Source organism: Vipera ursinii, assembly GCF_947247035.1.
Source record: "Vipera ursinii genome assembly, chromosome: 16".
NCBI lineage: Eukaryota > Metazoa > Chordata > Lepidosauria > Squamata > Viperidae > Vipera > Vipera ursinii.
Window position 1 is genome coordinate 4,587,222 of NC_139529.1, and position 27,582 is coordinate 4,614,803.

Consider the following 27,582-nt stretch of genomic DNA (forward strand, 5'->3'; position numbering starts at 1 on the left):
CCAGCTTTATACTATTCTAGTACAACCCCCTGCTCAGGCAGGAAACCCTATTACTGTTGATCCACTTTGACCTTGACTGGACAATGAACTCCAGTAGACCATCCTCTCCTCTTCTGATGAACGCCAACAGCTTCGGCCTCCGACAAACATCTTGGGTGGAGGGGGTGTGTATTTATGTTGCACATATTTTTCAGAACCAAGATTAAACTGGCTACATCTGCCCTTTGCACTGATTCTGATTCATTAAAACTGCAATTTGCTGAATGCCCTTTCATGGCTGAATTCCCCTGGTTGATGGTTCAGGCCTGCTTTATAAGTGAGACGGCAGTTTGTTTCATATGGTCTTAGCAGATTCCCTGAACCTAGGCATCGCGGTTGATAAACCAGGATAGGGTGTTATGTGAATGCAAGCGGACGTGGCTTGCTGGACAAACTATAAGGTAAAGGTAAAGGTTCCCCTGCACATGCGTGCTAGTCGTTTCCGACTCTAGGGGCCGGTGCTCATCTCCGTTTCCAAGCCGAAGAGCCAGCGCTTGTCCGAGGACGTCTCCGTGGTCATGTGGCCGGCATGACTAGACGCCAAAGGTGCACGGAACGCTGTTCCCTTCCCACCGGAGCAGTCCCTATTTTTCTACTTGCATTTTTACGTGCTTTCGAACTGCTAGGTTGGCAGAAGCTGGGACGAGTAACAGGCGCTCACCCTGCTACGCGGCACTCGGGATTCGACCCGCCAAACTGCTGACCTTCCGATCGACAAGTTCAGCGTCCTAACCCACTGAGCCAGTTGAACGTGAACCTGGTCATGAAATAACCAGCTGACCTGGCTGTTTTGTTACTGCTCTTTAAACAGAAGCAGGGATGAAACTCACAAGACTTGTAGAATGATTCCGAGTTGAAGGACGGCTGCAGGACTTGGGCTTGGCTAGTCTAAGGAAAAGAAGGGCTAAGGGGGACATGATAGCAGCATTCCAGTATTTGAGGGGCTGCCACAAAGAAGAGGGGTGGGCCAGGTTATTCTCCAAAGCACCGGAAGGCAGGACAAGAAAAAACGGATGGAAATTAATCAAGGAGAGAAGCAACTTGGAATTAAGGAGAAACTTCCTGACGGTGAGGACAATTAACCAGTGGAACAGCTTGCCACCAGAAGTTGTGGGCGCTCCATCACTGGAGTATTTTAAGAAGCGACTAGACATTTATCTGAAATGATATAGCTTCTCCTGTTCGAGCAGGGGGCTGGACTAGAAGACCTCCAAGGTCCCTTCCACATTGTATTCCACTCTACCCTACTCTATATTCTATTCTGTTCTGTTCTGTTCTGTTCTATTCTATTCTATTATTTTCTGTTCTGTTCTGTTCTGTTCTATTCTGTTCTGTTCTATTCTGCTCTATTTTCTATTCTATTCTATTCTATTCTATTCTATTCTATTCTATTCTATTCTATTCTATTCTATTCTATTCTATTCTATTCTATTCTGCTCTATTTTCTATTCTATTCTATTCTATTCTATTCTATTCTATTCTATTCTATTCTATTCTATTCTATTCTATTCTATTCTGCTCTATTTTCTATTCTATTCTATTCTATTCTATTCTATTCTATTCTATTCTATTCTATTCTATTCTATTCTATTCTATTCTATTCTTTTCTGCTCTATTTTCTATTCTATTCTATTCTATTCTATTCTATTCTATTCTATTCTATTCTATTCTATTCTATTCTATTCTATTCTATTCTATTCTATTCTATTCTGCTCTATTTTCTATTCTATTCTATTCTATTCTATTCTATTCTATTCTATTCTATTCTATTCTATTCTATTCTGCTCTATTTTCTATTCTATTCTATTCTATTCTATTCTATTCTATTCTATTCTATTCTATTCTATTCTATTCCATTCCATTCCATTCCATTCCATTCCATTCCATTCTATATAACATGGCAAAAAACAACGGATTTCAAGTAGGTTAACTTTGGTTGGGCATCAGGAAGACCTTTCAGCAGTGAAAAACTGTTCAGCAATGAAGTAAAGGACCTGGAGAAGCGAGAAGAGAGCATTGCTGGAGAGGTGGAAAGTGGAGCTGTTTTGTGAGGTCCTTCGGCTGGTTTTGTCCAGTTTTTCGGGTATTTTGGGGAGGATGGAGGACCCTCAGCATATTCTCAAAAGCCAAGTGTGCCTTTTTTTTTTCATTTTTGGCTAGCAGCTATGTTGATGGAAATGATGACATTGTTCAGGAACAAGGGATCACTGTACTTTAGACCGGACTCTCGTCAAAAAAGAATAAAGTCTGTTGAATTCTGAAAAGTTTTGACGATCCTCCGGCCAACGATGATGAATCCCCGGAAAGCTGAGATCCACAAAACGTGAACTGAAAGCTTTCGCCCCGTGGCTTCTGCAACTGCTAATTTTGGGGAAACGTTTACAAATATTTGACCGACAAGTCACTCAAAGGCAAAGGTTTTCAAATCCATTCTGACTTCCACCAGCTTTAACCTACATGGGGTTCAAGAAATCTTACAGAGTTTGGGTGCTTAAAACGTAATTTCCCCTTTGCATTGTACAAATGAAGTTGTTTAATCTGGGTGCGCCTCTTAATCAGCCTGAATTAATCTGCAATCCTTCTTCAAAGGAAGCTCGTCCCCCACTTTGCACTGAGCTATAGTTTGGAACAGAACAGAACAGAGTAGAGTAGAGTAGAGTAGAGTAGAGTAGAGTAGAGTAGAGTAGAGTAGAGTAGAGTAGAATAGAATAGAATAGAATAGAATAGAATAGAATAGAATAGAATAGAATAGAGTAGAGTAGAGTAGAGTAGAGTAGAGTAGAGTAGAATAGAATAACAGAGTTGGAAGGGACCTTGGAGGTCATCTAGTCCAACCCCCTGCTCAGGCAGGAAAGCCTATACCATTTCAGACAAATGGCTGTCCAGTCTCTTCTTAAAAGCTTCCAGTGTTTGAGCATTCACAGCTTCTGTAGGCAGATTGTTCCACTGGTCAATTGTCCTCACTGTCAGGAAATTCCTCCTTCGTTCTAGGTTGCTTTTCTCCTTGATGAGTTTCCATCCGTTGCTTCTGGTCCTGCCTTCAGGCACTTCGGAGAATAGCTTGACACCCTCCCCCCACTTCTTTGGGGCAGCCCCTGAGATATTGGAAGGCTGCTATCGTGTCCCCCCTATTTCTTCTTTCCTTTAGACGAGCCAAACCCAAGTCCCGCAGCCGTTCTTCGTATGTTTTAGCCTCCAGTCCCCTGATCATCTTTGTTGCTCTTCTCTGCACTCTTTTTCTCATTTATGAATCATCTTTGCACACCGATGGGTTGTTGCGGGCTGGGTTCCCCTCATATGTCAACCAGACAAGGTTTGTGGTTTAGAACTTCCTCTTTTGTAATACTGGAATCTGGGATCTTCCAGGAACCTGGATACTGGGAAATCCTGGCTTTCTCTGTATGGTGCGTTGCTGAAGGAGGCGGCTTCGCTCATTGATCCAGTGGCTTTAGAAAGCAATATTTCCTTGGCGAGGATCCTCTGTCCTCGGTCGTTCAAGTCCCTAATCTTCTCACGACTGGACTGCTGTAATGCGCTCTCCATGGGGCTGCCCTTGAAGACCATTCAGAAGCCACAGCTGGTGCAGAGTGCCAGTTTTGGGGTCCCCAAGAGTGGCTTCTGTGGCATCACTGCTTCGCGAGCTACTTTGGGTACCATTCTGCTTCCGGGTGCAATTCAAGCTGTCGGTGGTCCCTTTTAAAGCCCTTCGTGGGAGGGGTCCAGGTTACCCGAGGGAATGCCCCACCCCACTGGGATCGGACCCTCCCACCCGTGCCAGCAGAGGAGGCCTGCTGTGGGTCCCATCAGCCCGCTTATTCCGGCTGGTGGGGGGGTCCAGGAGGAGGAGGGCCTTCTCTGCTCTGGCCCCACCCTCTGGAACATCCTGCACCCCCCAATGTGGGGTTGGCCCCCAACCCTCCTATCTTTTCGTAAGGGCCCAAAGACCGGGCTGGGCCAATCGGCTTGGGGTTCCAGTGGGGGGTCAGCGCAATGGAGGTGGTGGATTGAGTGATAACAGATCCCAGCTTCCCCTCCCTACTCTGCCCCCCCCCCGCCCTCCCCATGCGTCCTTGGTTTTAACACCAGCTTTTAACTACTTGTGTTGTAGCTTATATGTAACTGTAAGCTGCCCAGAGTTACCGTATGGTAAGATGGGGAGGGGGGCGAATAAATTGGATAGATAGATAGATAGATAGATAGATAGATAGATAGATAGATAGATAGATAGATAGATAGATAGATAGATAGGATGGATGGAGAGATAGATAGAGATAGATATAGATATATGGATAGATAGATATAGATAGATAAGAGAGATGTATGGAGAGAGAGAGAGAGAGAAATAGAGATAGTGATAGATGGATGGATAGATAGATAGATAGATAGATAGATAGATAGATAGATAGATAGATGATAGATAGGATGGATGGAGAGATAGATAGAGATAGATAGAGATATATGGATAGATAGATATAGATAGATAAGAGAGATGTATGGAGAGAGAGAGAGAGAAATAGAGATAGTGATAGATGGATGGATAGATAGATAGATAGATAGATAGATAGATAGATAGATAGATAGATGATAGATAGGATGGATGGAGAGATAGATAGAGATAGATAGAGATATATGGATAGATAGATATAGATAGATAAGAGAGATGTATGGAGAGAGAGAGAAATAGAGATAGTGATAGATGGATGGATGGATGGATGGATGGATAGATAGATAGATAGATAGATAGATAGATTAGATGGATGGATGGATGGATGGATGGATGGATGGATGGATAGATAGGCAGGCAGGAAGGCTGGCTGGCTGGCTGGCTGGCTGGCTGGCTGGCTGGCTGGCTGGCAACTGCAAGAAGAGGACGGCTGTGTCACAGCTACTGATCTCCTCCAGAATTGAAGGCATAATGAATCAGAATCAGAATGGACCTGGAAGGGACCTTGGAGGTCATATAGTCCAGCCCCCTGCTCAGGCAGGAGACCCTATACCATTTCAGACAAGTGATTGTCCGGTCTCCTCTTAAAAGCCTCCAGTGATCAATCTGTGCACTTCTAAGTAAAATGGACCAGGTGTCCCTGCCAGTCTCCATATGTCTCTTTAACGTCCCCGTCCATTGTTCAGGAGATGCCTTGGGAGTTGCCGTCACGGTTGGTTCTCCTCCTCTGCTTCCACGTTCTCAGGTCTTTGATTGAGTCTCCAGTGATCAGTTCAACATATCTACGGTGGAAGAACTGCAGTTGCTAAACACTTGTCTGTCACGCTGAGTTCTGTCATGCGTAACTGGAGGGCGGGGAGCTGGTAACCCTGAAATATTACATTTAGGAGATTATTCTTTCCACACTGAGATATTTTTTAAGGGCTTCAGGGAAGCCAATAGCATCTGGATGATCTATCAGTAAATCCAGTTGCTATAATCTGGTGCAAACTCTTTTCAGCGTGTGTTTTGTAGGGGATGTTTGTGTGCAACAGTGGACATACGAGGACGATATATATGTGTGTCAGGCGGATCTCATGGTTTCCTTATTTTTTTTTAAATCATTCCAGATCTGGCCGCTAATTTTGTAAAGGGGCACCTGGCAAAACATGATTTAACCATGCAAAAGCTGTTTGCAAATTCAGACTTCTGCATTTAACTCCTCCCCGCCCCGTTGCTGCTTCCCCGCTTTTTTTGTTTCCTTGCCTCAGTTTCTCCTTGAGGAATAGTGCATGAGATTTTGTTCCCCCTTACAAAAAAAGAGAGAGGACTATTGTTTCTTTAGGAACAAATGCACGATTATGCTCCCCCCCCAACACACATGAAAAGCTTGCATTGCGCTGGAAAGGTATGCAACTAAACTTTGCATTGTTGCTGGTGAGATGTGCAACTAAACTTTGCATTGCTGCTGGAGAGATATGCAACTAAAGTTTGCATCATTGCTGGAAAGATGTGCAACTAAGGTTTTCATCGTTGCTGGAGAGATATGCAATTAAAGTTTGCATCGTTGCTGGAAAGATGTGCAACTAAGGTTTTCATCGTTGCTGGGGAGATATGCAATTAAAGTTTGCATCGTTGCTGGAAAGATACGCAACTAAGGTTTTCATCGTTGCTGGGGAGATATGCAATTAAAGTTTGCATCGTTGCTGGAAAGATACGCAACTAAGGTTTTCATCGTTGCTGGAGAGATATGCAATTAAAGTTTGCATCGTTGCTGGAAAGATACGCAACTAAGGTTTTCATCGTTGCTGGGGAGATATGCAATTAAAGTTTGCATCGTTGCTGGAAAGATGTGCAACTAAACTGCATTGTTGCTGGAGAGATATGCAATTAAAGTTTGCATTGTTGCTGGAGAGATGTGCAACTAAAGTCTGCATCGTTGCTGGAAAGATGTGCAATTAAAGTTTGCATCGTTGCTGGAAAGATATGCAACTAAAAAACAAGATAGATTATAGGACTGATTCTCTCCTTCCTTCCTTCCCTGTAACTAACTTCCAAATTCCCTTTTCTGCTGCAAAGAAAATCCAGAATCTCTGGCAGCCCCTTTTTTTAATATTTATTTTTTTTTTTAAAAAAATGAAAGTCATAAATTTTTGTTCTGATTTCTCCACCGTCCTAGTTGAACAAAATTCCCTACTGACCTACCGTGTCTTCCTGCTGCTTGGGAAATAAAAAAAAGTGGAATTTTCATTTCTGAAGCCGAGGATTCATTCATCCCTGAAATTGTTTTATTCCACCTTGGCCGGTGGACCGGAAAGGAGAAAACCTGTTGCAATCTCCGTGTAGACATCAGAAGTCAAAGCGGAGGTTTCCCCCCCCCACCGCTCCTTCTGTTTCATTCCTTTCTGCCTGTGCCATGCACACCCAGTCCTCAATTTACAACGGTTCATTAAGTGACCGCTCAAAGTTATGATGGCACTGGGAAACAAAAGTCATTCTTCACACTGACGGCCATTGCAGCATCCCCCTTCCCCACGGTCATGTGATCCAAATTCAGACACTCGGCCACTTACTCGTACTTATTTATTTATTTATTTTATTACATTTATATACCGCCCTTTCCCTGAAGACTCAGGGCGGTTTACAGGGAGTTAAAAAACCAGCAATACAAAAGTTAAAAGCAATTTAAAAAAGATTAAACTAACCCTGTGCAATTAAAACCCCGATTAAAATAAATTACTCCTCAGCAGTGGCGTAGCGTGGGGGGTGCAGGGGGGGCCGGCCGCACCGGGCGCAACATCTGGGGGGGGCGCGACCGGCGGGCTAGGGCAAGGCTGCTCACGAGCGAGCGGTATCTGTGCCTGCGCCGACACAGAAACGCTTCTCTCTCCGGGTGGGGGAAGGCTCGGCGGCTCCCTGGGTCTATATACGCCTCTGTATGCGCACGCCGCCGCGCGCTCCCGCGAACGAGAAAGAAAGAACGGCAGCGGCGGCGTCTGCGAGCCTCGCCAGCGGCGGCGTTCCTCGGTGTGGGCGTGCCTGCGTCTTTGGGTGTGAGGCTTTCGGAGAGGCTGCCTTTGGCTCCTGGTACTTGCAGCCGGTGTAAAAGAACAACTCTGTGAAAGCGGGCGAGAATTTCAGGGGGGTGGGGGGGGACGGGAGATCGCGGGAGGCTCGATTCGTCTTACGCCAGGGGGGTGCCAGGCATGCGGTGCAGTGCGAGAGCGAGGGGGCGCAAATTACTTGCCTTGCCCCGGGTGCTGACAACCCACGCTACGCCACTGCTCCTCAGCCTGGGCCCGAGAGCTCGAAGAGCCAGGTCTTCAGGCCCCGGCGGAATGAACGGAGGTCGGGGGCAGTCCTCAGCTCCACTGGCAGCTGGTTCCAGAGGGCAGGCGCCCCCACTGAGAAGGCCCTATCCCTGGGTGTCACCCGCCGGCAATCTCTTACCGGTGGGACCCTGAGCAGACCCTCCCTGTGGGAGCGCACTGGGCAAAGGGCGTTTGATGCCGGCAGCAGGTGTTCCCTCAAATACCCCGGACCCAGGCCATGTAGGGCTTTATAGGCGATAACCAGCACCTTGAATTTCACCCGGAGGGCAACCGGAAGCCAATGCAGCTCGCGGAGTAGAGGTGTTACATGGGAGTATCGGGAGACCCCCATTACAACTCGCGCGGCCGCATTCTGCACCAGTTGAAGCCTCCGAGTGGTCTTCAAGGGCAGCCCCATGTAGAGAGCGTTACAGTAGTCCAAACGGGAGGTCACGAGCGCATGAGTAACTGTGCGTAGGGCGTCTCGGTCGCAGCGTCCCGGGGGGGGGGGAGGGAAGTCACGTGATGCGACGTTCTGGCAAGCAAAGTCAAAAGCTGTTCAAATGAGTAACCGCGTTACTCATTTGCAACAATTGCAACGATGCAACCACTCTGGGAGGAAACGTCATAAAGTGGGACACGCTCGCTTAGCAAGCGTCTCGCTTAGCAACAGAAATTTTGGGTTGTAAGTGAAGGACTTACTGTATTTATTTTTAAAAAATCCTTATTCTGGAGCAGGTAAGTGCCTGGCAGAGAGGCATCGAGGGTGTAACTCGGAGGGCTTCTATTATTAATAACCACATAAAATTGGATCCATATCCTCACATTCCTCCGAGCTGCTCCAGACGTTAAATATGATTCTTCCCCCCCTCGCCCCTCCCCCCGTGTTATTCTTTTAGAAGTATTAATAATTTTATCTTTGCACGTAAGGCTGGCAGTCCTTTTAAAACGATCTGATGCCCGATCATAAAATACCCCACAAATATTAATATTTAAATATCGACAAACAGCAGAAGGGGAGAAAACATTTCGCCTGGATGACATCTGGTGTCAATAATAATAATAATAATAATAATAATAATAATAATAATAATAATAATAATAATAATAATAAAGTTGGAAGGGACCTTGGAGGTCATCTAGTCCAACCCCCTGCTCAGGCAGGAAACCCTATCCCATTTCAGACAAATGGCTGTCCAGTCTCTTCTTAAAAACATCCAGTGTGGGAGCATTCACAGCTTCTGGAGGCAAGGAGTTCCACTGGTTTATTGTTCTAACTGTCAAGAAGTTCCTCCTTAGTTCCAGGTTGCTTCTCTCCTTGATGAGTTTCCATCCGTTGCTTCTTGTCCTGCCTTCAGGGGCTTCGGAGAATAGCTTGACTCCCTCTTCTTTGGGGCAGCCCCTGAGGTATTCCTTTAAGGAAGTCCAAAAAAAAAATAATAATAAATCCGGTGAAATTCTCCAGAGAGCTAGTCAATAAAACCCTACCAACTTCCTCAACTGTTTCCAACCATGATAGTCCCAGAGACAGCGAGAGGTCTATGGAGGTCCAGCAGGCTAAAGAAGGCTTTTGAAGGGTACCAATGAGACCACAATTATTTAGGGTGTGTTGGTGGTTGTGGGGTTGTTCAAGAGGTTAAGACTTGAAAGACAAATAAGTAATACATTAATCTGTATGTGGACCACATTAACCAGTCTGTACTTTGCTTTTAATGATGAAGAGCTTGGGGTTCGAGACCATCTGTCATCAGTTGGGAGGGAGTCTCTGTACAGGTAGTCCTTGACTTATGACACTTCACTTAGTGACCATTCAAAATTACAATGGTACTGTTTCCTGACAGTTAGAACAATTAATTATTGTAACGACTTGCCTCCAGAAGCTGTGAATGCTCCAACACTGGAAGTTTTTAAGAAGAGACTGGACAAACATTTGTCTGAAATGGCATAGGATTTCCTGCCTGAGCAGGGGGTTGGACTAGATGACCTCCAGGGTCCCTTCCAATTCTGTTATTCTATTCTATTCTATTCTATTCTATTCTATTCTATTCTATTCTATTCTATTCTATTCTATTCTATTCTATTCTATTCTATTCTATTCCATTCCATTCCAATTTCTATTCCATTCCATTCCATTCCATTCCAGGTCCCAGGTCAAAACTGCAGATCAAATTGTGACCAGTTGTAAGCTGAGGGCAGATGCTGGTCCAGAGATTTGTGAAGTGAATTTGGCCCCATTTTACCACCTTCTTTGCCTCAGTTGTTAAGTGAATCACCTGCAGTTGATACGTCAGTAACCCGGTTGTTAAGTGAATCTGGCTCCCCCCATGGACTTTGCTTGTCAGAAGGTCGCAAAAGAAGATCACATGACCCCCGGGATGCTGCAACGGTCATAAATATAAATCAATTGCCCAACCTCTGAATTTTGATCACATGATCACTGGGATGCAGCAATGGTCATAACTCTGAAAAACAGCCGTAGGTCGCATTTTTAGTGCTGCTGGAACTTTGAACGGTCATTAAACGAATTGTGGTGAGTTGAAGACTACCTGTACGTCTGAGATGCCATACGCTAAATAAATCAAGACGATCACCTGGACGGCCCCAGTGCCAATCGATCCGTATTGGGAATGGGAGATGTTTTAAAGAATCCCCCCACCCACCTGCCTTGACCCAAAGGTGCTTTTTTCACGAGGCAACTGGACTTTCTTGTTTTTCCTTCGTAGAGGTTTCACTTCAGGAAGCTTCCTCAGGTTCTGACTGAATGGTGGCAAATGGAAGGATTTATACTCCTTGCAGACAGCTGGTCATTTGCACTCTTTCTGAGAACGGTTGAGGCCTCTTGGAGGTTTATCTGTCACCTGAGGGGTTCAAACGGGTGTGGAGCCTTCTTGGAACTGCTGAAAGGACCATGTTGTAGACTGGAGATAGATGATGTCCTATCCCTCCCCCCTCTGTTGAGGGAGGGGCTGTTCAGTTTTGACCTAGATGGCCTCTTTGACTCCTCTTTCAAACCAACCCAAAAAGTGGCCTTTGCCTTTTAAATGCAGATGGAGGGCTGAATCTTGTCCTCGGGAGGGGTGGGGGGTTGTTCTCCTACATTGTGTCATGCGTGTGTGAAGCGGTTGTCGTGTTTCTCCAAGGTCCAGATCTGCACACGGCTCCCTGCTCTGTAACTGCATCTACCACGTCGCTCAGTTTGCGTCTGGGCATTGTATTCTTGGGGTGGACAAGCTTCTGCCTTAGTGTATTCTTGGCTGCACATTCCCACCTAATTTATTTATTTAATTATTTGATTTATATACCGCCTTTCTCCCGAAGGACTCAGGGCGGTGTACAGGGCAATAAAAATAAGAATACAGGATACAAGATTTAAAGTTAAATGATTGTGCCCAATGTAGTAACTTAGTTAAAATAATGTTAAAACCCCAAACCCATCAGGCCAGGCCGGCTTGTTCGAATAGATAAGTTTTTAGATCACGCCGGAAGGAGCGAAGGTCGGGGGCCATCCGTGGTTCAGCCGGTAAGCGGTTCCAAAGGACTGGTGCGCCCACCGAGAACGCCCTCCCCCTGGGGGTCACCAGCCGACATTCTCTGACCGGTGGTACCCTGAGGAGGCCCTCTCTGTGGGAGCGTACAGGACGGAGGGAAGTTGACGCCGGCAGTAGGTGCTCCTGTAGGTAATCCGGACCCATGCCATGTAGGGCTTTATATGTCATCACCAGCACCTTGAATCTCACCCGGAAGGCAACTGGAAGCCAATGCAGCTCACAGAGCAGAGGTGTAACATGGGAGTATCGGGAGACCCCCAAAAGAACTCGCGCGGCTGCATTTTGTACCAGCTGAAGCTTCTGAGTGGTCCTCAAGGGCAGCCCCATGTAGAGAGCATTGCAGTAGTCTAAACGAGAGGTCACAAGTGCATGAGTGACTGTACGCAAGGCATCCAGGTCCAGATAGGGTCGCAACTGGCGCACCAGACGAACCTGGGCGAAGGCCCCTCTAGTCACAGCTCCTATATGATCCTATATAATGTCCTGGTTCTGACAGATGAAACTCCTCAAAGAACGTCGAGGCCTTGTTTAGCTTAAAGAATCGAAGCACAGTTCTTCTGCGGGAAAAAAAACAAACATCTGATGTTGGCAGCGTTGACACCTACCTTGAGTTCATTCTTTCTCTTTCTCTCTCTTTTTCCTTCCTTCCTTCCTCCCCTTCACCTGGGACGGCTCTAGGTATGGTTCCAGAACGCCCGAGCCAAATTCCGACGGAACCTCTTGCGCCAGGAGAACACGGGAGTGGACAAGGCGTCCGATTCGGCCCTCCAGGCCGGCACCCCATCCGGACCGGCTTCGGACATCTCCAACACCTCCTTAAGCCCTTCCCGAACCCCCACCACTCTCACAGACTTGACGAACCCTAGCATGCCCTCCGTGACTTCCGTCTTGGGCTCCGTATCCGGCAGCTTGGACGTCCACGAATCCCGCAGCCCTTCACAGACCACGCTGACCAACCTTTTCTGATGACCCCTCCCGCGGCTCCAGGGGCGGCGTGCGTACGTCTCTGTGTGTCTTACTTTCTTTAAGGAAAGAAACGATTCTTAGTTCAAATTCCAAACGGATTTAAAAATAAAAATAAAAATTTAAACTCGGGACGCCGCTGGGCTGCAGCTCCACAAATCCGGCGAGGTCTGAAATCTCCCGTGGATTGGAGGGGGTGACTTGGAATGGCAACTGCCCACACAACATTTGTGTTAGTGTACAGTTTTATGGACTGGGCCAGGGAAATGGCAATTAATTTAAGTTGGCTAAAGCTTGTGTGATTTTTTTTTCCAGAGACTGCCACGTGCCTTATTTACTGTCCATTTCTTTTTTCTCCAAACCCCGGCCTCTTTTTCCGCCCCCCTCTCTGTATATTTATGACCACATCCGAGACCACGCAAACTACAAAAAGGGGAGGGGGGCGCCGGAGGGGGCAGGGGAGAGAAGCGAAAATGTTAATATGAGTTTTGCTACTTTAAATTAAGTCCTAAACCTTTCACTGGTCGTTCTGACGTCTTAGAACTGAAATTCAGAAGAAGTGACACGTCTGTTCCGCTATCAAAATTTGTAAAAAATAAATAAATAAATAAAAATAATAAAATAAAATCTAACCAATAATAAAGCCACTTAACGGAAATGACCTCCACGTTAGTTGCCCTTGCCATGAGAGATTTACGCAAGGAAGAGGAGAAGGAGAAGGAGAAGAGGAAGGAATGGTGGAAAGGGAGGTTGAGGAGGAGGAGGAAAGATGGAGAGATTCTCAAAAACCTTTTTGGGCCCTGTCCCCACCATAAAACTGAGAAGAGACTTCCTTTTTTCACTTCCCAAAGAAAGAGGTATTAACGCTGATGAAACGATAACCCTTCTTCAACGCCCTTATCCGCTTTAGGTCACCGGACTACAACTCCCATCAGGCTAGGCAGCCAGAACTGTTGTCACGCCCAAAGCCAAGCACCCGCCTTCCTTCCTCAGGCCTTTAACTCTTCTTGCAATTACAGAATTAAAAGGATGAGGGCACTGAATTGGGTTGTGCCGATTTGGCCAATGAAAGATTCGCCGACCACAGCTGGGCTACCCCTAGCTATGTTAAGCTGCGGAGGGCTTATCCCCGGCTTGTTGAACAAACCATAGCAGGCTGACTCTGAAGCACACCAGTGAGTAGACCTAGCATTGCGGCCACAGGAAGGGTGGGGAAAGGTTGACGGTTCCTTTCAGATGGAAAGTGCAAGACAATAAGACTTGGGAACTTTTACTACGGAAGTCCTTTCTCCGGAGGTCTGGAAGAAAGACTTTCAACTCAGCTGAGCTACAAATCAAACCAATGCCCTAAAAGGTATTTTAAAACCCTCTAAAAATGGAGATCGTCTCAGTGTTGGGGAAGACTGAATTGTGAACTTCTAGCTGCAAAGGTTTGGTTGGGGAGGAGACACAGATCTGAATGGGGTTCATGGCTGTGGTTGACTTAGGATGGCTTTGCCTTGACTTAGCCATGGGCCAGGTTGGGTTTGCTGACCTCCACAGGTGGAGCAGTTGACGAAGACTCAGCTGAGACACCTTGGGAGACAGTGGCTAAGCAGGCTACAACCGCTTCCTGTTACAGAAGGCCTCCCATTGGTTGGTTTCCACCTCCTTCCCCCCCAGTTTGGGCAAGCTTCTGAGAAGACCTCAGCTCTGTTTAGCCTCCATTATTGGAAGCGTCACTGTTGGCCCCCTTCTGAATTCAGAGGACTTCTTTGTGTTCTTGCTGTAATTCCAGGATAATGTCAAAGATGAGAAAGTAATTTGGGGCCTTTTATGACTTCTTGGGAAGAGAACGGTTGCTGGAATTGGATATGTCTAGTTCAGGGGTCTTGAAACTTGGCCCTTTGATGACTTGTGGACTTCAACTCCCAGAATTCCTCAGCCAGGCACGAATTTTATTTTTTATTATTATTATTATTATTATTATTATTATTATTATTATTATTATTATTATTATTATTACTACTACTACTACTACTACTACTAATAATAATAATAATAATAATAATAATAATAATAATAATAATAATAATAATAATAATAAAGTTGGAAGGGACCTTGGAGGTCATCTAGTCCAACCCCCTGCTCAGGCAGGAAACCTTATACCATTTCAGACAAATGGCTGTCCAGTCTCTGTCAGGAAGTTTTTCCTTAGTTCTAGGTTGCTTCTCTCCTTGACTAGTTTCCATTACTACTACTACTACTACTACTACTACTACTACTACTACTACTATTATTATTATTATTATTATTATTATTATTATTATTATTAATTATTAATTATTATTATTATTTAAAAAAGCTTGGCCCTTCCTTCCGAATCAAATTCCCCAACTGATTCCTTGCTGGCTGATTCTAACCCAGGCATCTGGAAGGGTGCAAGGTGGCCAGGTTCATCCCCATTCCTGGAAGCGGGCGGTGTTTGTGTGTGTGTGTGTGTGTGTGATTTCTCTTCCTCTGGGGGCTTGTTTTAAGAGTTGCCCAGTGCAAAAGAGAGAGAGAGAGAGGAGGGGGGGTCGCTGATGCAACCCGAAGCTGTTGTTTCAACAGAGTTGTCTGGCTACAAAAGCCCTGGGGGCTGCAGGCAGGGGAGGCATTAGACGCTTTATCCCTGGAGCCCTGGGTTCTCCAAGGAGAGAAAGGAGACAATCAGAATTAAGGGAAGAGATCGGAAAGGAAAGCAGGTGGCTTTTTAGACAATGAGGCAAGAGATAATTAGCAAAGGCAAGGGGGGGGGGGAGAGGCGGGGGGGGGGGGGAAGACCCAAAGGGGAGCAGGCTCCTACCCGTTTTACAAAGCCCTAGTGAGGCCACACCTGGAATACAGCAACCAGTTTTGGTCACCGTGTCGCAAAAAAGATGTGGAGATTTTGGGGAAAATTCAGGGGAAAAAAAGCAAACTAAGATGACCAAAGGCCTGGAGATTCTTCTTTCTTTCTTTCTTTCTTTCTTTCTTTCTTTCTTTCTTTCTTTCTTTCTTTCTTTCTCTCTCTCTTTCTTTCTCTCTCTCTCTCTTTCTTTCTTTCTTTCTTTCTTTCTTTCTTTCTTTCTCTCTATCTATCTCTCTCTCTTTCTTTCTTTCTTTCTTTCTTTCTTTTTCCTTTTTCCTTCCTCTTCTTTCTTTCTTTCTTTCTTTCTTTCTTTCTTTCTTTCTTTCTTTCTTTCTTTCTCTCTTTCTTTCTTTCTTTCTTTCTTTCTTTCTTTTTCCTTTTTCCTTCCTCCTCTTTCTTTCTTTCTTTCTTTCTTTCTTTCTTTCTTTCTTTCTTTCTTTTCCTTCCTTCCTTCCTTCCTTCCTTCCTTCCTTCCTTCCTTCCTTCCTTCCTTCCTTCCTTCCTTTCCTCCTCCCTCCTCCTCCTCCTCGTCCTCGTCCTCCTCCTCCTCCTCCTCCTCCTCCAAAACAAAAAACCCAGTCCAGTTTTGCCTCTTGGAAAAAAGCACCTTTGAGAGTGCAAAGAAGAGCAACTAAGATGATCCAAGGCCTGGAGACTAAAACATACAAAGAACAGCTGCCGGACTTGGGTTGGGCTAGTCTAAAGAAAAGAAGAAAGAGGGGAGACATGATAGCAGCGTTCCAGTATTCCAGTCCCAAAGAAGGGGTGTGTGTGTGTGTTCAACTTCTTTTCCAAAGCACCAGAGGGCAAGACAAGAAGCAACGGATGGAAACTAGTCAAGGAGAGAAGCAACCTGGAATTAAGGAGAAACTTCCTGACAGTGAGGACAATTAACCAGGGGAACTGCTGTCCACCAGAAGTTGTGAATGCTCCAACACTGGAAGTTTTTAAGAAGAGACTGGACAGCCACTTGTCTGAAATGGCATAGGGTTTCCTGCTTGAGCAGGGGGCTGGACTGGAAGACCTCCGAAGTCCCTTCCCACTCTGTTCTGTTTGAAATTGAAACGGGGCCTGATTCAGACGTGCTCTTTTATGGCTTCCTAGTTTTAGGATCACAGCTTGGAGGAAAAAAGATGGCTTTGCATTGCCACGGTGCCCGATCTGGCCGGATGCCTTGGAAGCCTGGCAGAGGCTGGGTTCCCATAAGCCTCAGCCCAGTGGCGCAGCGTCCTTTAAATAGCAACGCCATAGCCCCCTCCCCTCCCCTCCCCTCCCCAGTCCTTCCTTCCTCTCCTCTCGTCTGCGAGGAAAGCTGCACCACAAAGTAGTTCCAGTGGCAGCTGTCACTGGGAAGGTGGCATTTATCTCTGGCTGCGCTGACAGCAGCTGTCCAAAAGTGGATGAATGGAACGTGAGTGACATCATGTTTATTCAAAAAAAAAAGAAAGAAAAGACAGTCCCGGCTACAGATCAGTGTCAGCAATATTGTTGATACCTTGCAGAAGGCAGAGTCACTTCCCTAGTTTATCCTTCCCGTGTTGCGACACCCAGCCGATGCTTGTTTAATTGAAGGCACGTGGGATGGAGGTGTTCTGTACCAGCCTGCTACCGGCCCTGCAGAAAAGGCAGGGACAACCCCTTTTACAATAAGGCAAGAGGCTGGAATTACGCCTGCCAAATTTATTACTACAAAAACAAACAAGACACGAACCAAGAAACAGGAGCTTTAAGAAACAGGAACTATCCAAGCGGTTGCCTTCAGCAAACCAGCCCTCCCCACACATTCCCCTTATATAGAGTTCAGGGCGTGGCTTCTCTCTGCCTCCTTCCGAGAAGCCCCATTGCCTTCCTCTGTTTACTCCTAATTGACTGCCTCCTGCGTCGGGCGTCCTTGAACAGGGCCAGCTGTGGGTCATCTTCATCCACGCTGTCAGGCTCACATAGCTGGGTCTCCGTGGTGACCAAGTGGGAGGGGCCTGGCTGAGGGCTCTCATCAGCAAGGTCTTCAACCCCCTCAGCAAGGTCTTCAACACCCCCCTCCTCCTCCTCCTCTGAGTCATCCGACCCAACTGCCGAACCCACAGGCTGACCCAGAATCACAACAGGAGGTGCCGGCTGGCAGCGATTCCAGCCTCTTCTCCTCCCCGAGGCCCTAGTGATCAGGGCACAGGGCCTTACCGAATTAACAGAGTTAGAGATCATCTAGTCCACCCCTTGCTCAGGCAGGAGTTCCTCTGCCGTTCTGGGACAGATGGCTTCTTAAAAACCCTCCGGTCACGGAGCACACACCACCTCTGGAGGCAAGCTGAGTTCAGTCACCTTGGCCCATCCGGCTTCTGAGATAGACTGCTCCCAGCATGGAGGCTCCGCTGAGCTAGCCTACGTGGGGGCAGGAAAAGCCCTACCTGGATTGAGCCGGAGATGTGCCTGGTTCCTCCTCCTCCTCCTCTTTGGAGAAAACCCGCCCCCCCCCCCCAGTGAAGCATAAGATCAAAATCTCTCCTGTGATTGCCTTGCCACGGGTCTAGGAGAACCCAACAGACACATTCAAAAGGTCCCTTTTGCCCACCCACCCTTTTAAAAATGCCATTCGAGCTCCGGGCGTCACCATCATTACACCTCCGGAGAGCAAGTGCTTGCGTAAAAGAATCACAACTTGTGGGGCTTGGTTAGAAATCTGCTCCCCCCCCCTCGTGTGTCACAGCCGTAAAGAAAAGAAGAAATAGGGGAGACATGATAGCAGTCTTCCAGTATTTGAGGGGCTGCCACAAAGAAGAGGAGGGGGCCACGTTATTCACCAAAGGACCAGAAGGCAGGACAGGAAGCAATGGATGGAAACCGATCAAAGAGAGAAGCAACCTGGAATTAAGGAGAAACTTCCTGACAGCGAGGGCCCAGCGAGGTAAAATGAGGACCCAGATTGTTGGGGGCAATTAAACTCACTTTGTAATAATGCCGCTTGGGGGGTGGGGGGCGAAAGCCCTAATAAGCAGGCATATACATAGAATGAAGGCTACTGCTAAGCTTGTAAGCCGCCCTGAGTCTTCGGAGAAGGGCGGGATATAAATGGAATTAAAATAAAATAAAAATAAAATATACATAGAATGAAGGCTACTGCTAAGCTTGTAAGCCGCCCTGAGTCTTCGGAGAAGGGCGGGATATAAATGGAATTAAAATAAAATAAAAATAAAATATACATAGAATGAAGGCTACTGCTAAGCTTGTAAGCCGCCCTGAGTCTTCGGAGAAGGGCGGGATATAAATGGAATTAAAATAAAATAAAAATAAAATATACATAGAATGAAGGCTACTGCTAAGCTTGTAAGCCGCCCTGAGTCTTCGGAGAAGGGCGGGATATAAATGGAATTAAAATAAAATAAAAATAAAATATACATAGAATGAAGGCTACTGCTAAGCTTGTAAGCCGCCCTGAGTCTTCGGAGAAGGGCGGGATATAAATGGAATTAAAATAAAATAAAAATAAAAATATACATAGAATGAAGGCTACTGCTAAGCTTGTAAGCCGCCCTGAGTCTTCGGAGAAGGGCGGGATATAAATGGAATTAAAATAAATAAAAATAAATAAATTAACCAGTGGAACAGCTTGCCACCAGAAGTTGTGGGCGCTCCATCACTGGAGGTTTTTAAGAAGAGGCTAGACAGTCACTTGTCTGAAACGGTATAGGTTCTTCTGCTTGAGCAGGGGGCTGGACTAGAAGACCTCCAAGGTCCCTTCCAGCTCTGTTCTATTCTTCTTCTTCTTCTTCTTCTTCTTCTTCTTCTTCTTCTTCTTCTTCTTCTTCTTCTTCTTCTTCTTCTTCTTCTTCTTCTTCTTCTTCTTCTTCTTCTCCTTCTTCTCCTTCTTCTCCTTCTCCTTCTCCTCCTCCTCCTCCTCCTCCTCCTCCTCCTCTTCTTCTTCTTCTTCTTCTTCTCCTCCTCCTCCTCCTCCTCCTCCTCCTCCTCCTCCTCCTCCTCCTCCTCCTCCTTAAGTTACGGACAGACCCCAATGAAGTCTCTCTCTCTCTTGCCACCAAGGGAATTGTTTAAATATCAACGCAGGACACACACACACACACACCCGTTCAGTGTGGGTTTGTGAGTTGTGTCTGAAAGAGAGACCAAGTGCCTAGAGGAGAGTTAGAGGTTGAATTTGGCCAAGGACTTAATTCTCTACTCCTTTGAGTACTTTTGGATGGATGGACAAACGCACCAGCTTTGAGCTCGTATTAAGACTGAGCTGCAGAACTTTAGAATAGAATAGAGCTGTGGTCATCTAGTCCAACCCCCTGCTCAGGCAGGAAACCCTGTACCATTTTAGACAAATGGCTGTCCAGTCTCTTCTTAAAAACCTCCAGTGTGGGAGCATTCACCGCTTCTGGTGGCGAGCAGTTCCACTGGTTAATTGCTCTGTCAGGAAGTTTCTCCTTAGTTCTAGGTTGCTTCTCTCCTGGATTAGTTTCCATCCGTTGCTTCTTCTCCTGCCTTCGGACGCTTTGGAGAATAGCTTGACTCCCTCTTCTTTGGGGCAGCCCCTGAGATACTGGAACACTGCTATCATGTCACCCCTCATCCTTCTCTTCATTAAACTAGACACACCCAATTCCAGCAACCGTTTTTTATATGTTTTAGCCTCCAGTCCCCTGATCATCTTTGTTGCTCTTCTCTGCACTCTTTATTAACTTTATTCACTGTAAGACAAAAACTTATGGATGTGCTAGATTTACCTTTTAAGTTTTATTCAGGAGCTGGAAATTAAAATTAAAATTCCTTCAGACAGTTTTCATTTGCCCAACAGGCTTAACGTGGTTAATTCCCCAGCTTAACCTGTGTTCTTTTGCCTGTTGTAAGTCACCTTGAGTGCTGGGGTAAATAGAAACACAAGACAGCTTTCATATTAGCAATAAAAACCACATTCTAGATGACCTGTTGACTGCCATCCAAGGAGTTGGTCTACGGGACCCATCAAGACACCTCTTTCGTGAGGCATGTTTATGCTTACATTGTAAATTCAACCCACGGTTTAAGACACGGCCTGGTGTTGTGTGGATTTGACTTGCTGCACAGTGGGTTGTGTGGAACCAGCCCATTAAGGCTTCTTCAAAAAACTAGGGTTAAACCAAAGCTTACATCGTGGGCTGCGTGAATCCAGTTGATGGCATTGGAAGACGTTCAGTCTGCCTGATTCTTCCCTTCCCAAAATTCCCTGTTCACAGTTGGTCCAAAGAGGCAGTTTTACATCTTTGATTATGTTTTGCCCGCTAGAAGTTTTGATATGTCGTTTCACAACCGGGGATGCTAACATCTGTCACCATCAGAGTAAAGCGAGAATTAACTTGGGCTGTTTTCATTATTTTCAGAACCGGGTTTTAGGATGGGAAATTCCTTCTTTTTCAGAGGGAAGAAGTTTGGGGAATGTTATTAAACATGATATAATTTCAAAAGAGGATGAAGCCTTGGCACTGCACGTGGGAAACTGGCACCCAACGGCCCAGATGCTTAATAATAATAATAATAATAATAATAATAATAATAATAATAATAATAATAATAATAATAATAATAATAATAATAATAAACCTTTATTGTCAAAGTACAACATGTATACATTGAGATTAGCTGAGCTTCCCCCCCCCGCTCTTTCCCAACACACAGTGACAACAAACCCTCCATCCTACCACACCATGTGAGCCAACTACACCACACACCGGCCTCCCAAGTCAATTCTGCATAAGTTCACAGAGATTATGTCCCATTTAAAAGCCTAACAGCCCACGGATAAAAGCTATTTTTCAGCCTGTTGGTACGGCTGGCTATATTCCTATATCTCCTACCGGATGGTAGGAGAGTAAAGAGATACCGTCCAGGGTGTGAGTCATCCCTGAGAATTTTCCTCGCTCTTCCAAGGCAACGAGCCCTGGCGAGGTCATCCAGCGGTGTCAGGGGACAGCCCACAATGTCTTGCGTTGTGCTCACCACCCTCTGTAATACTTTCCTATCCGCGGCTGTCAGACCAGCATACCAAACCACAATACCATACGAGAGGACGCTCTCTATAGTAGACCGGTAAAAGAGGGTCATTAGCCGTTGTTCTACCCTGTTCTTCCGCAAGATCCTAAGAAAGTGAAGCCTCTGTTGGGCCTTTCTAGCCACCTGGGTTGTGTTAACTTTCCAGGTCAGATCTTCGCAGAGGTAGTAGACTCCCAGAAATCTAAAGGAGGAAACTCTCTCTACATAGGATGTTGAGCAAGGCTGGAATAATCTAGAAGGCTCCTAGGTTTTCAGAAAACCTTCTGGCTTTTCTGCTGACAAGGCACCACAACAGGATGTGGGGGGGAAAAACCAAAGGGCACCACCTCCACCTGGGGTGTTATGGTGTATAAGCAGGTGGGAATCGGTTTTCATCCCATCCCATCGCACAAAAGACACAAGTGTCATTTGTGCATTTAAGTCAGGACTCCGGCGATATTACCGTGTTTTCCCCAGAATAAGACTTAACTGGAAAAGAGACCCTAGCGTGATTTTTCAGGACGCTCGTAATATAAGCCCTACCACCCCCCCAAAATAAGCCCCAGTTAAAATCCTCAGCCAGATGGACGAATTTAAGTACCGTATTTTCTCAAAAATAAGACCTAACCGGAAAATTTGCTAAGCACATTGATTTGTGCTTTAAATTGTAAGCCGCCCTGAGTCTTTGGAGAAGGGCGGGATATAAATGGGATTAAAAAAATAAAAAAAATAAAAAATAAGCCCTAGCATGATTTTTCAGGATGTTTGTAATATAAGCCCCAGCACAAAAATAAGCCCCAGTGAAGATTGTCAGCCAGGCGGATGCATTTAATACCGTATTTCCCTGAATAGAAGCCCTAACCGGAAAATAAGTCCTACCTAATGTGCGTTTGAAAGGGACGCGGTGGCTCAGTGGGTTAGGACACTGAGCTTGTCGATCAGAAGGTCGGCAGTTTGGCGGGTCGAATCCCGAGTGCCGCGTAGCAGAGTGAGCGCCTGTTACTCGTCCCAGCTTCTGCCAACCTAGCAGTTCGAAAGCACGTAAAAAATGCAAGTAGAAAAATAGGGACTGCTCCGGTGGGAAGGTGACAGCGTTCCGTGCGCCTTTGGCGTCTAGTCATGCCGGCCACCTGACCACGGAGACGTCCTCGGACAAGCGCTGGCTCTTCGGCTTTGAAACGGAGATGAGCACCGGCCCCTAGAGTCGGAAACGACTAGCACGCATGTGCGGGGGGAACCTTTACCTTTTAAATGCGTCTTTTGGAGCAAAAATTAATATAAGACCCAATCTTATTTTGGGGAAAACGTGGTACATGGCTTCTAATGCAGTAGCCCCCTAACCTTTGGGCACCAGGGACGGGTTCCATGGAGAGAGGTTTTCCCACAGAATGGAAAGGACATCAGCAACATTAAAAGAATCCAGGGTGCCGTGCATTCTCCCAGCATCAAACGGAAATCTCCCACTCTTTTTACGGGTTTCAACCTCGATCGGTTGAAGCCACTCTCTGTGGAACCCAAAAAAGCAAAAAAAAAAAAAGCTACTACAATCCTGGGTTGTATAAACAGAGGCATAGAATCAAAATCACGCGAAGTATTAGCACTGCTTTGTAAAACCTTAGTGAGGCCTCACTTGGAATACAGCATCCAATTTTGGTCACCACCTTACGAAAAAGACGCTGAGACTTTGGGGGAAAAAGTGCAAAGAAGAGCAACTAAGATGATTCAAGGCCTGGAGAATTAAAACATACGAAGAACGGCTGTAGGATTTGGGGATGGCCAGTCTAGAGAAAAGAAGGACTGGGGGGGGGGGACATGATAGCAGTTATTCCAGTATTTGAGGGGCTGCCACAAGGAGGAAGGGGTCAATTGATTTTCCAAAGCATCTGAAGGCAGCACAAGAAACAATGGATGGAAACTAACCAAGGAGAGAAGCAACCTGGGATTAAGGAGAAATTTCCTAATAGTAAGGACAATTAACCAGTGGAACAACTTGCCACCAAAAGTTGTGGGTACTTCATCACTGGAGGTTTTAAAGAAGAGACTGGACAGCCACTTGTCTGAGATGGAATAGGTTCTCCTGCTTGAGCAGGGGGCTGGACTAGAAGACCTCCAAGGCCCCTTCCAGCTCTATTCGGATTCTGAATCAAGTCTCTGCTGCCTTTGCAGTGGGTCCTGATAGGCCTGACAGAGCTGACTGACAACAAATGCAGGAAGGGCTAGGCCCTGCTTACTCAAAGAGTCGTCCTAACCTGGATTCTTCCCACTGAGAAAAGTCATTTCTCTCTCCTCCTATTCAAGAAGTAAAGGTAAAGGTAAAGGTTCCCCCGCACACGCGTGCTAGTCGTTTCCGACTCTAAGGACCGGTGCTCATCTCCATTTCAAAGCCGAAGAGCCAGCGCTTGTCCGAGGACGTCTCCGTGGTCATGTGGCCGGCATGACTGGACGCCAAAGGCGCACGGAACGCTGTTCCCTTCCCACCGTAGTGGTCCCTATTTTTCTACTTGCATTTTTACGTGCTTTCGAACTGCTAGGTTGGCAGAAGCTGGGACGAGTAACAGGCGCTCACTCTGCTACGCGGCACTCGGGATTCGACCCGCCAAACTGCCGACCTTCTGATCGACAAGCTCAGCTTGTCCTAACCCACTGAGCCACCGCGTCCCTATATTCAAGAGGTAGCTCAGGCCCAAATGTGGACAAGGAAATTGGCTCTCATCCGTAGAAGAACCCTGAGATCTTTCCATCTGTGGATTTACTGGCATCTATTTTGTAGGTATGGGGTCCATCCTGTTTGGGGGAAAAAAATCTCTTTCTCCTTCCTGGTTCTTTCCCCCCTCTCCACACACACACACACACACACACACACACACACCAGAAATATTTCTTAAAAACAAACCAAAGTTGACTTGACAGCTCGGCACGGGAACATTTCATGAGCTTCCCCTGCAAGCCACCCTCACGTGCTCCCGTCCCACGGCTCTCCGCGAACCGCGAAGCTCCACAGATCGTGTTTATAACACGTTTGTCTAAAATTATCTCGAGGCGCATGGCAGGCGCCTCTAAAACAGATGCTCCCTAACCCCCCAGTTCTGTTTTGATCTCAAATCGGCGTCTTTAAGCTGCTTGTGTGAACTATAAATTGAAACGAAGCGGAGGGAAGGAAAATGTTGTGATATGCGCCACGGCTTTATATTCAGAGGTTGGGGGGGGCGCACGATTTGGAGGGGGGGGAGAAATCTGGCAGAGGCTGACTTTATCGCCTGTGAGAAGAAGCATCTGTTTTTGGTGGGGGGGACTTGGGAAGGGGGGGGGAATCCCCCCTTGAGAAGTCATCCTTTTTCCAAACCAAAACAACCCACCCACTCCTCCCAGAAGTTGCTTGGGTCAACTTCTCCACCGCTCTGCCTCAGTATCCCCCGGGTGCGGCATTCAGAAATTCAGGGTGGTGTTTTTTTTGTGTGTGACCTTCTTTGGAGCACCCTGGGCTGAGTCCTAAAAAGTTGCCTTAGGGTGGAGCAGATCCTAAGAGAAGACCAGGTCTTGAAGGGCAGAAGGTCCAACTTGTATAGAATGAGGTTGCCGCCTGGAGTCGTTCAGAGGAGGGACCTTGGAGGTCTTCTAGTCCAGCCCCCTGCTCCAGCATTTCAATCAATCAATCAATCAATCAATCAATCAATCAATCAATCAATCAGAATAGAAGGGAAGGGAAGGGACTTTGGAGGAAGGGACTTTGGAGGTCTTCTAGTCCAGCCCCCTGCTCAAGTAGGAGACCCAGGCCTAGACCATTTCAGCCAAGTGACTGTCCAGTCTTTTCTTAAAAACCTCCAGTGATGGAGCGCCCACAATTTCTGGAAGCAACTTCTGTTCCACTGGTTAATTGTCCTCACCGTTAGGAAGTTTCTCCTTAATTCCAGGTTGCTTCTCTCTTTGATCAGTTTTCCAACCATCTTTTTTTTTTTGCCTTCTGGTGCTTTGGAGAATAGTTTGACCCCCTCTGCCTTGTGGCAGCCCCTCAAATACTGGAGCGCTGCTATCCTGTCTCCCCTATTTCTTCTTTTCTTTAGACTGGCCAAACCCAAGTCCTGCAGCCGTTCTTTGTATGTTTTAGTCTCCAGGCCTTGGATCGTCTTCGTTGCTCTTCTCTGAAATTTTTTTCCAGAAGAAGCGTGACTATCATTTCATCTACCAGACCTGGAGCAATGAAGTCGCAGACTCCTAGTTGTTTAATTTTCTTTCTTTCCAGTCGTTCTTCTTTTTCTTCCCATACTTTGAAGCACCTGTTGTATTGGGAAGGTGGGACCTCTAAAATTCAGGTGTAGAAAAGCTTATTATGGCTGAGAGCCTGACCTCTAGCGGTGACTGGGGTTTTTGTCTTTATTGTTGTGGGTTGCCTCCATCACCACAACTTTCTCCTAGCGGCGAACCTCTAGACGAGGGGTCTTCAACCTCGTCCCTTTGATGACTTGTGGACTTCAACTCCCAGAATTCCTCAGCCAGGCACGTCCACAAGTCATAAAAGGGCCAGTTTTGAAGGCCCCTGCTCTAGACCAATTGTGTCCAACCTGGGCAACTTTAAGACTTGTGGAATTCCCCAGTGGAATTCTGGAAGTTGAAGGCCACGGATTGCCAAAGTTGGACATCCCGGCCTCTAGGCAGAGATGGCCAGTGAGTATGTTTGATTGAGTAAAGTACTAATACTTCACATGAGTTTGATTTTATGCCTCTGTTTATACAACAAAGTTGTTGTCTTGTGCTTGTTCAGATTAAATCCAGATGGAGTCCAGCTTCCTCCAGCTTTTCAGAATCTCAGCTAGGCTTGCCAAAATCGAATTGGGGGCCTTCATCTGATCCAGCTGGCCATCTGCTCCAAATAGAATAGAGTAGAGTAGAGTAGAGCAGAGTCGAGTCGAGTCGAGTAGAATATGGAATGGAATGGAGTAGAGCAGACAAGAGTAGAGTAGAGTAGAGTAGAGTAGAGTAGAATAGAATAGAATAGAATAGAATAGAATAGAATAGAATAGAATAGAATAGAATAGAATAGAATAGAATAGAATACGGAATGGAATAGAATAGAATAGAATAGAATAGAATAGAATAGAATAGAATAGAATAGAATAGAATAGAATAGAATAGAATAGAATAGAATAGAATAATAGGATAGGATAGAATAGGATAGAATAGGAAATAGAACAGAATAGAATAGAATAGAATAGGAAAAATAGAATAGAAAAAAGAATAGAATAGAATAGAATAGAATAGAATAGAATAGAATAGAATAGAATAGAATAGAATAGAATAGAATAGAATAGAACAGAACAGGAATAGGAATAGGAATAGGAATAGGAATAGAATAACAGAGATGGGACCTTGTAGGTCATCTAGTCCAACCCCCTGCCCAAGACCCTCCACCATTTCTGACAGATGGCGGTCCTGTCCCTTCTTGAAAGCCTCCAGTGATGGAGCATCCACAACTTTTGAAGGCAACTCCTGTTCCACTGGTTGATCGTTCTCACTGTCAGAAAAATTTCTCCTTATTTCTAGGTTGAATCTCCCCTTGATCAGTTTCCATCCATTATTCCTCGTGTGGCCTTCAGGTGCTTTGGAGAATAGGTGGACCCCCTCCTCTCTGTGGCAGCCCCTCAAATATTGGAAGGCTGCTGTCATGTCCTCCCCTTGTCCTTCTCTTCACTAGACTAAACAGGCCCAGTTCCTGCAACCGTCCTTCATACGTTTTAGGCTCCGCCCCCCTGATCATCTCTGTCGCTCTTCTCTGCACTCTTTCTAGAGTCTCAACGTCTTCTTTCGCACCCAACCACCCCTCCGGGAACCTCAAGATTTCAGTTAGCAATTGGCCATCAAGCTTAGCCAGATCTGAGTCCAATTCCAGTCTGGGACTCTCTTGTTTTCTCCCCCAGGAATGCCCGTGTTGTGGCTTTAAGGTCACGTCCAGGGTCACTGCAGCCCCCTCCCCTTTCAAAGCCCTTGGGTGCTGCAGCTGGCCGGTCCTCCCCCTTTCTCTCCCAACCGCCCGGGCTAACTTTTGTTCCTCTTTTTTGCCATCATTCGCCGTGTGGGTCCCGTCTGCAACGTTTTGTGTGTGTGTGTGTGTGTGTGTGTGTGTGTGTATGGGGTGTGAGTGTGTGTCAGGGAATTGTGGGGTGAGGGGAGAAGAAAAAGGGGGAGTTGTCTCCTCGGGTAGAACAATAGGCAGACCTCCCAGCTCCTGCAGCTGCGTTGGGGCGCCCAACTGGGATTGGGCTCTGTGTGTGTGTGTGTGTGTGTGTGTGTAAAGCTGGTGTTGGAACACTGGAGGCCGGGGAGAGCTGGTCCTTGTGAAATTGTTGTCATTCAGCTGTCACTCCGCGTTGGCCAAAGGGAGGATTGAAAAGGCTCTTGCTAGACCAGCCAGCAGCTCCTAACCGC

At 46.3% G+C, this 27,582-nt stretch overlaps 1 protein-coding gene across 1 annotated transcript in view; it reads left to right on the forward strand.

The window, feature by feature from the left end:
- Positions 1-13,018, forward strand: part of LHX2 (LIM homeobox 2) — a gene marked incomplete at its 5' end in the record, with an annotated part of 31,638 nt that extends 18,620 nt beyond the window's left edge. The window contains 1 exon segment of the mRNA XM_083375168.1: positions 12,000-13,018. Coding sequence (XP_083231294.1) covers positions 12,000-12,287 — 288 coding nt within the window. The 3' untranslated portion in view covers positions 12,288-13,018.
- Positions 13,019-27,582: the final 14,564 nt, after the last annotated feature.